Source organism: Bubalus kerabau, chromosome 3 (assembly GCF_029407905.1).
Source record: "Bubalus kerabau isolate K-KA32 ecotype Philippines breed swamp buffalo chromosome 3, PCC_UOA_SB_1v2, whole genome shotgun sequence".
NCBI lineage: Eukaryota > Metazoa > Chordata > Mammalia > Artiodactyla > Bovidae > Bubalus > Bubalus kerabau.
Window position 1 is genome coordinate 17,719,791 of NC_073626.1, and position 10,136 is coordinate 17,729,926.

The window sequence follows — 10,136 nt, forward strand, 5'->3', positions numbered from 1 at the left end:
TGAAGTCTTTCTCTATTGCTCAACCTGCAGGTACCAGCATGGAGTAAGACAGCACTACTCCACAGGCAGTAGAACCCTACCTTTATGGCCTAATGGCTTTCCTTAAGAAGCATTCCATGCAGCAGATTTCCTCCATCCCAACCCATCAGGCTGACTCCCCACGGTCAATAGGAGTCCTCACCCTGGGATCATTCCACAATCCCCATGGCTCCAGCTCCCAGCTTCCGTGGACATCAGTGGACTTACAACCCTGTCCAAGGTATGAAAGGCTGCAGCATGGCTTGTCTATGTGGTTCTCACTCCGTTCAGACTGTCACAGATTAGTGAGTTCACTCCCCAACAGCTTCAAATGCCTCCCCCTTCCCAGTGGATGGCCATGGATGTAGGGATCTTTTCCCTGTGCTTCAGCTCCCTCTCCCCCAGGTGCAGGCTGGTCTGACTAGTTCTGCTCCTTCTCCCTCCCCTGCCTTGTTCCTTTTTTCCTTGTCCTACTGAGTTCTGTATGGATCCGGATATTCCTTCTCAGTAGTCAGAGAGTCCTGCCAGTATTCACCTGTTCTTCTGAGAGAACTGTTGCGTCTTTAGATGTTCTTGATGCATTGGTGGAGAGAAGTGTACCCCACTTCCACCTACCCCTCCATCATGTTGTCCACCCCCATTTGTACATGTGTTAGAAATGAGTTTCCCTTTCTATTAAGTAACATTGCCATCATCACACATGTTTATCTTTTGCTTTTTGAGAAGAACACAGGTAAGTTCCACTGTCTTCAGTTCAGTCAGTCATTCAGTGGTGTCCAACTCTTTATGACCCACGGTTTGAGGCAGCACAGGCTTCCCTGTTCATAGCCAACTCCCAGAGCTTTTCCAATCTCACGATTAGATCATGAAGCTCAAAGTTAGATCCTCAGGACTTATTAATTTTTTATACATTAAAATATGTAACCTTTAAAATCCAACATAGAGGCACATAGTATTCAAGTTACAGTAGATTGAGAAAGACAAATCTTATGAGGCAGGAAGTGAAATCATAGAAAATTAGCAATGGTATCAAAACAAGGGGCAGTATTGCCTAGAAAGAAAGCAGAGTTCTCTAATATTTGGAGACAACACGAACAAGCCAGATGTGAGCCAACCAGCTTAAGCTGTATACCAGAAACTGCACCAGAAGGAAAATGAAGTTCATAAAATTATGCTGATGCTAAACCACAACATCCCGACATAAGAGAATAGGGTAGGGTTTATGTAGATGCTGAAAACTACTCAGAGAGGTAGACATGGAAGCAAATACATGAATGAGCTTCTGAAAAATCAAAGCACAAAAGGGTCTGAAAAATAAATTGTAAAGGGACTTGGTAGTCTGATCAAAAGAATAAGAGAATCAAATTAGAAAACCAAAATATAAAGACTTGTATACATGATAGAACCAGAGAATGCTCAGGAGAGAAAATTTCGGCCTTAGTGACCAGCGAACAGAAGCCTCCAGCATCTGGAACCAAAACCCTGGGCAGGACTCATGACTGTGTGCTTCTGGGAACAGCCTCAGTTTCAAAGTTTGGGCACTATACCACCTAAAAGCAAAGGCAGACAAGGATTATAGCTTGCTATGGCACTGAATCACAGACAGTAGTGTTTGTGAGTTTACTTTTCTCATTCAACTATAAAGTTAATGAATCACTAACAATTGATAATTGACACCATCAGTTTCCAATCAGACCCTCTTTAGTCATACAATGGATATGTGAACCTGTTATATGATCCCCAATAACAGTTTTAATAATTGAATTTCTTGATGTTTAACTGAAGGGTAATTGCTTTACAATACTGTACTGCTTTCTGCCAAACATCAACATGAATCTGCCATAGGTATACCTATGTCCCCTCTTTCTTTAACCCCCTTGCCACCTTCCTTCCAATCCCAACCCTCGAAGTTGTTACAGAAAAATATGGAAGGCTTCACAAATTTGTGCATCATCCTTGGGCCGGGGCCATGCTGATCTTCTCAGTATTATTCCAATTATTTAATATATGTGCTACCAAAGCAAGCACACGAATAACATTTTAACAGAAAAAAAAATCATATAGTTAGTCATCTACCAATAAATGATCCATTGCATTAAGAATTACAATGTTCTGCTGTATTTACTCGGAGAAGGCAATGGCACCCCACTCCAGTACTCTTGCTTGGAAAATCCCACAGACGGAGGAGCCTAGTAGGCTGCAGTCCATGGGGTCGCAAAGAGTCAGACACGACTGAACGACTTCACTTTCACTTTTCACTTTCATGCATTGGAGAAGGAAATGGCAACCCACTCCACTGTTCTTGCCTGGAGAATCCCAGGGACGGGGGAGCCTGGTGAGCTGCCATCTATGGGGTCACACAGAATTGGACACAACTGAAGCGACTTAGCAGCAGCAGCTATATTTACTGCCTCTTATAAAATAGAATTTTATAAGGTCCAAAGTTTCATGAAGGAATTAGGCATATATTTAGTCATAACACATGTATATTTACACAGAAATATATGCACACAATATTGTCTATGTTATACAAGCTATTATTCTCTTTGCCTGTCACAATAAGTCTCTTTAGTTGATGAGAGATATAGTCCCAAATCTCTCCAACTTACATGTCTTCCTTTTGAGAACCACTTCTTTTATTTTCATCACCTAATTTTAAATGAGCATTTTATTCTTATATATCTTCCCCCTTTAAACTAACAAAGAGCAGAGAAAACCTAGTAAATGCTGATAACTTATCCTTAATTACATTACCACTCTTCTGGTAAATTGGAAAAAGAATCATTTTCCAATCTCATTCAGGAGGATAAAATCTCTACTTTATCAGTTCTCTTGCCCAAATTCAATTCTTGCTATCTTCAGTCTTAAATTCTACTTACAAAGGACGCACAGGAAAAGTAATATTAAAATCATGCTTGCAAGAGCCTATGATTTTATGCTTCTGTTGGCCAAAGGTAGGGCCAGGAATAATTTCTCAAATATTACAATACATCGTGGAAGCATGAAGGTCTAATTCTCCTATCAAAGAGGAGATGTTTGAAGAGTTCAAAACCTAAGCCCCATGGGTTGTCAGGATGTACTCCTGACCAGACAGATAAATTTTGTCCCTAAAAAGTCAAAGTCAGGCAAGGGCAGGCCTTATTCGCAGAGCCAATGGCGTTATCTTGGGTGCTGACCAGATAATATTCTTGTATTAAATTTGGAGATTTCTTTGCTGTTTTCTTGAAGAAACAAGCGTAACAAGAAGATTAAAGATGAATAAAAGTAGAAGAGCTGTCAGGGTACCTAGAAGAAAGGCTAGCCAGCAGAACCAGGCCCCCACACTGATAATTGTCAAAGACTGTAACAGTGAGTGTTTTATAGACAGAGCAGAACAAGTGGATAAAACCAATGTTCCAGGGTCACTGCTGTTTTGCAGTCAAAGACAAAGTATTTTTCTCTTTAAGCAGAGTCATCACAGCTCCTGATGTGGTCCTGGTTACACACATGCAGACCGAGGGCCACAGGCATGTGTGATGTGACATCAGGAGGCGGACAGATGAGTGTACTGGTGCCCAGTCACCTGCATCTGCTAATAATGGGACCTGGGGAAAATCACTTGCCCTCTCCAAGTCATCACATCTTCATTAACAGAACTTGATGATCATAGTGAAGATTAAGGCTATTTCACAGGGTTCCTGTGAAACACAAATTTTAAGATGTTTTAAAGCTTTTGGGAAAGTATCAAAGACATGCATGGGGTTTTAAGGTGAGTGAGGAGATCCAAAATACAGTATCCTTTTTCTCTTAGTATCCTCTTTTTAGTCAATAGCAGCGATCAGTCAGTCATGTGTTTACTCTTACCCCAGCATGATGGTAAACCACACAGATCAACTGGACTTTTCTTGTCATTTCAGTGTCTAAAATGCAAGCAGTAGTCAATGTAGAGTCTAAAAATTATGAACTTCTAGATGGCCTCACTGCTCAGAGTTGCAGAGTCCCAACATTAAACTGTCTTAAAAGAATGGCCTAAACACTCTGGCTCAGAATGAAGTTCCAAATGTTTACAGAGCACAAAAGTACTTCTGGGAGCAATACAAAATTATAGGGAGTAACCTACTTCTCCAACTATCTATCTGTGCAAATATCATCATCCATGTGAATTTACACTGAAGGTGCTCCTTCCTCCTCATCCCGGCTACTACAGCACCACTCCTGCTCAGAGCAACAGGGAAAGAGAAGGCTTCCCACCGCAGGATGGATTTGATGACCTCAGGTGACTAAGATCATCTCAGAACGGCTCATGTTTTTGTTTAAACAGGGTCCTGCCTGCTGCTGCTGCTGGTCATGTCAAATCTGCTCCTGTGCCAAGGCAACTCATGCCCGTCCTGCTGTCCTGACGTGTTTGACATCCCCCTGGAATCCCTTAGAAACCTGTTTCTCAATGCCACCATGTTGTCCCATGACATTGCTATCCATTCCAGCATAATGTTCACTGAGTTTGTAAGTACTGTGGTGGTGGTGGTTTAGTTGCTAAGTCGTGTCTGAGTTTTGCAACCCCATGGACTCTAGCCCGCCAGGCTCCCAGATGGAACCTTCGCGTAAGTGACTGAGCTATACTGTCCTTTCAACGAGAAGGCTGCATCAGCCGAACTTCATATAACACAGTCTCTAGGTCAAAGAAGCCATCAGCTCATAAGATGTGGAAATTGAAGAAAGGGTCATTTTTGTGAAATCTCAAAGATTCCTAAGAAGTGCAATAACTTTTTCAATTTTCTTTCATTCATTTTGTTTTGTAAATTTCTAAAATAATAGATTTTGTATTTGTCAGCCAAGAATGCCATAAAAGAATACAATAGACTCAGTGAAATAAACCACAGAAATTTCTTTCCTCACAGTTCTTGGGGCTAGAAGTCCCAGATCAGGGTGCCAGCAAGGTGAGGTTCTGGTAAGAACTCTTTCCTCCCAGGCTGGATTCTCCATGCAAGCTCACACAGAATAGGGTTGGGAAGAGAGAGGAAAAGACACAGAGACACAGAGAAAATTCTCTGATGTTTCACTTCATGAAGACACTAAACCTATCGGATCAGTGTTCCACCCTAAGAGCTCAGTTAACGTTAATGGGCTTCTCTGGTGGCTCAGATGGTAAAGAATCTGCCCTCAATGTGAGAGACCTGGGTTCTATCCCTGGGTCTGGAAGATTCCCTGGAGAAGGGAATGGCAAGCCACTCCAGTATTCTTGCCTGAGCAATCCCATGGACAGAGGAGTCCGGTGGGCTACAGTCTATGGGATCCCAAAAAGTTGGAACCCTTTTCAAAACACAGTACTTTGGCAGTTAGGGCTCTAACATATGAATTTGAAGAACACACATTCAGTCCACAATACTATCTGACATAAAGCACTTTTAGGTGGGACTGGGGAAAAAGAAGCATGTTGATTTTCTGGTGCTTCAGTGTCTCTCTGGGCTTTCTTCTCCAGGCTCAGAGTAAATAGCCAACAAATGAGAAATACTCTGCAGTGAACTGGGTGGATGGAACATGTTAAACAAAGCTGAAATCCGGTCACAAAAACAAATAATGGTAGTTTTTTTTAATGCTACAAATTATTGTTTTAAGTTTTGCAGTGAATAGTTTTAGAATTACAATAGAAGGAGTGTTTACAATTGTAAACAATTATTCTCTTTTTGATGAAGGTATATCAAAGTTTTGTCTTAATTCTTTTAGGTCAATAAAGAAGCACACAGTAGAGCAGACAGCTAATAAAAACCGGTGCTGAAGATTTCTATTAAATTCATGTAGTTCTTTTTACTCACTAGTTTTGCTTCATCCTCCATTTTTGACTGTCCATTTTTTTCCCAACTCTTCCAAGTAATCTCTTGAAATGTTCATAACTTTCGCTAAAGATTAGTTTTTCTCTATCAATGTGTTAGCTAGATTTTTCTACTCTTATTATTCTCAGTCCATGCTTAGTATTTCCTATAACTTTATGCCATGTTTTTCTGCCGTACCATTTTCTCACCATAAACAACATTGTATTCTGCACCTGGGAAGAACACTAAGCTTTTTGGTGTGTGGATTCAGAGATAAGTCAAAGTCATAAGTGTATAACTCTTTGTAAGGGAATATATCGGCTCTACCCCACAGTAAACAAGAGATTAAATGGTTAAATATAGGTGCATGCATGCATTCTAAGTCACTTCAGTTGTGTCCAACTCTTTGCAACCCTACTGACTGTAGCCTAACAGGCTCCTCTGTCCATAGGATTGGCCAGGCAAGAATACTGGAGTAGGCTGCTGTACCCTCTTTCAAGGGATGCTCCTCACCTAGGGATCAAACCTGAGTCTTGTTTTATCTCCTGCATTGGCAGGAATGTTCTTTACCACTACCATCACCTGGGAAGCACCAAGTATTGGTACAAAAGTGCTATATTTGGGTCAAATAATAAAAAAAAAGAAAAGAGAATAATAAAATAGACAAGGGGAAAAGGTTGGATTTAGAAAAGTTAGATGTAAAATCATTTTTATAGAGACAATGTATAGTAAATAGGAAAAGAATGACTTTCAAATTTTGTAATGCTCCACGTTATAAAAATTACACGAATGTCTAACATGCTAATGCTAATGTTCCTGTAATGGGTTCATCTACTGAATGCCCAACAACCATAACTAATTGCCTGATCACTTTCAGGATGAAAAATATGCCCAGGGCAAACAGTACGATATCAATGCCAAGAGCTGCCATACCGATTCCCTCCCTACTCCTGAAGAAAGAGAACAAGCCCTAATGATAAACGTGAGTCTTTCACCTGGGTTTTTCACCGGGTCAAATGAGACAGTAAGTATGTTACCAGACTTCAGATTATTAGAGGTTATGTTAACTGTACATGCAGAAAAAAGTGGAGGAACGGTAAGACATTGAAAAGAAATTATATTATGCAGTTGATGAAGCATGAGTGAAATCAAGGGATGACTAAATATCTGTAGTAGCAACATAAATAACAGATCTATAAAATGTCCATGCAGACAACTTTAGTTCAACCAATGCATTAGACACAGGATTGCAGCTATTATTCTGTATGAAAACAGGAAATGAATGGGAACTTCCATGTGTAAAATATAAGATTGCAAAATTCATGAATATATAAGAAACACACCCCAGTTTTGAGTACTCCCTGTTACTAGTGAGTCCTACGTGGGAGTCCTATACTGTACCACCCAGGCCACCGCATCTGCCTTTCAAGACTCTCCTGATTCTGCTTCTACTTCTCTGACACCTCCTTCATTTGTCATTCTCAATGACTCCTCTGTCACCTTTTATTCTTAATTTGTAAGTCTCCCCCACAATGGCCTATAAACATTGCTTTGCTTCTCATGGCCGCAACAATTGCCTCTGTTCTGAGGACAGCACAGTTTACATATCAAGCCTCCGTCATTTATGGCAGCTCCAAATTTTCAGTTATAATCTCTCCTTTCTGATTTCCTGCATTATCCTTCGTCCTAACATTATTTAAAATATTTTCACATGCATCCCCCTTAAAATACTATCTTCTCTCTCTACAACTTTCTTAAAGATACCAGCATTATTTTCCCCTGTTAAGCTCATTAATAATGAGGGTGATCAAGTAAAGGAAAAGGTCAAAGAGTAAGAAGAGGAGGGGTTTTTCAATAAGCTTGTTGTTTAAAGTTTATTGAGAGTTACTACATGGCCTTACATTTTATTCAGCACTTTATGTGCATTACTATATTTAACCCTATTCAGTTCTCTGTTCTTTACCAGTAAAACAGTTCATGGCTGTAAAGAAATCAAGCATATTAACTAGAGATTTTCAGACCCCGGGATTTTCATGCTGAATTCTGGTAATAGTAGTGAAGTAGGGGGAAAAACCCTCCATCGTGGATCCCACTGATGCTGTTACTAAAGACAACGCTGTGCCATTTTCTGCCCGGACACATGTCAACAAAACAGACTCTTCTGATATCAGCAGGGGGCTGGTATTGAGATCAGCCGAGGAGAGAAGCCTGTTTAGGAATGTCATGTTTTCTTCCTTGTCTCTTTGTTGTAATATCATAAAACAATTACCGATCAAAAATCAATACGAAGGACTCATCTGATTCATTAATACGAACGAATCACTGGGTGACACTGATGTGGGCACAGGTGGAATCCCTCTTTCCTGGGTCAGGCCCTGCAGCACATACTGACTTGTGTAAATGCTTAGATTCTCTCAGGCAAATATACAAACACAAAAGAACTCACTGAGTGGTGGTAGAATTTCAGAGGAAAAAGAAAATTCTTCATGTTATAAATTAGAACGCATCAGAAGAATTAGTTCCTAGCATAACCTAGATGTTTAATAATTCAGCAAAGTGTGAACTAATAGCTTACATTTTATAATTTTGCAAATTTTACTACCTTCAAATATCTCTGCATGCACATAGGAATAACCAAAAGTTTTTTTAGGTCAGCTGCTCTGAGCAAAGATCACATGTTACCAAAACCACTGCATTATCATTATTTTAATGAGACTGTTTCTTCTGGTTGCTTAGAATGAAGACCTGAGTAAGTGGATAATCATGTTACTGTACTCCTGGAATAGACCTCTGAATCATCTAGTTACAGAGCTGCGGAATATGAAAGAAGTCTCAGATACTATCCTATCAGGTGCCAGACAAAATTTGAAAAAAGTACAAGAACTTCAAGAATTCATAGAGAGGCAATTCAGCCAGGTGAGCATCCTGCAGAGGGCTTTCTTGCTTTGTTCAAGAATGAAAGAGGTGACTTCTGTAATGTGTAAGATGTTTTGAAATATCTCATTTTGTAAGAAAAAAATTTATGACTTCTATATTCTAGACTGCTACTATATAAAGCAGGAGACTAGTCATTTATAGTGATAGATTCTACTGTAAAGGAATCAGAATTTCACTGCAATTTTTGACATGTGCAGCCTTCCCTGCATTGCACACAATTCCACCGAAATCTTGCCTCTTCCTGGGAACTGGTGGTTGAAATATTTTCAAGAGTAAGAGAACTAGAGTACAGAATTTCCAAGATCAGCATTTTCTTCAAAGTAACCCAGGACATCTGCTATTGAAATTCCACTTGTCTTCTTTCTCTGTTCTCATCAAATCAAAGGATGAGAGTCAGAAGGAAGAAAAGAGAAAGTTAAAACTAAACTTGAGTTATGTTTCTACTTTTTAGATTCCTAATAGTTTTATCATAGGCTGGCTCCAAAATCCATATCTAGAGAGTTTTATATTCGTATATCTTCCCCAAATCTTATTCTGATAATTATAAGCAAAAAAAAAAAAATGAGCAAATACTAATAAAACACATAAGAAGTCACTATCTTTTGGGTATTCAGATTATTTTTCCAGTAAGGCGGCTGACCGAGGCTAAAATATTCTGGTCAGAACTTCCATCCCTGGTGTCCAGCGATGAAGATATTCGTCATTCTGCATTTTATAACCTGTTCAAGTGCCTGCAGAGGGATTCACATAAAGTTGACATGTACACCAAGATCATGTTGTGCCGAATCAACAACACGTGCTAAATCCAAATCCATCCCATCCAGCTCTGAGGTGGTGGTAATGTTCTATCCCATAGCAAGCTTCTTTAAAATTTATATTTTAATGCATGCTCTGTGAAATGGGTCTCCTCTAAAAAAAATAAACACAGACTCTGTAGAGATGTCAAAATCTAAGAAGGCAATTTGTTAACATTTCTTATCTTCATTTAATAGAAAATCAAAAGAAAATCCACACCTACAATTGAGAGAATGAAGCTCCTATTAAAATTAGTCACAAATAACAAAAGCTGGCATTACAATGAAGACCATTAAGAGATTATGTAAGAATCACAGCCAATTATTCTAGGTCAAGTTATTAGAATCAAAGTATTAGACAATTGTTCGTGGTTCTGGTCATGCGACCAAGAAGACTGAATTCTCAGGATTCTTTATGAAAGCCAGCCACGACTTTCAGCCAACTATCACAGTGTTACACCAGACAAGATAAGTGCTTTGCACTTTTGTGTAAATAGCATGAGGTTTGCTGAACTGTCTAAAGATTGTTAGGATGCTGCCTTAGCCCTTCTGGGTTGCTATAACAAAATATCACAGGCTTAAAAACAATGGAAATGGG

The 10,136-nt window shown here is 39.5% G+C and overlaps 1 protein-coding gene and 1 non-coding gene across 2 annotated transcripts; one reads left to right on the forward strand and one right to left on the reverse strand.

Annotated features, from left to right (window-relative positions):
- The first annotated feature begins 204 nt into the window (after nt 1-204).
- On the forward strand, nt 205-9,547 carry LOC129647446 (placental prolactin-related protein 3-like). Its single transcript, XM_055574538.1, has 5 exons — nt 205-259; nt 4,319-4,500; nt 6,685-6,789; nt 8,544-8,723; nt 9,359-9,547. The coding sequence occupies exons 1-5, from the start codon at nt 205-207 to the stop codon at nt 9,545-9,547; spliced, it is 711 nt and encodes a 236-aa protein (XP_055430513.1).
- LOC129648021 (U6 spliceosomal RNA) lies at nt 1,938-2,046 on the reverse strand. The gene has a single exon (XR_008712627.1). It is a non-coding gene; the product is annotated as a U6 spliceosomal RNA (small nuclear RNA).
- Nucleotides 9,548-10,136: the final 589 nt, after the last annotated feature.

Excerpts from the sequence above, each read along its gene's own strand:
- LOC129647446 (XM_055574538.1), top strand. The coding sequence starts at position 205 with ATGGCTCCAGCTCCCAGCTTCCGTGGACATCAGTGGACTTACAACCCT. Across the intron at positions 4,501-6,684 it reads GCATAATGTTCACTGAGTTT|GATGAAAAATATGCCCAGGG; the intron begins GTAAGTACTGTG and ends GATCACTTTCAG. Across the intron at positions 6,790-8,543 it reads AACAAGCCCTAATGATAAAC|AATGAAGACCTGAGTAAGTG; the intron begins GTGAGTCTTTCA and ends CTGGTTGCTTAG.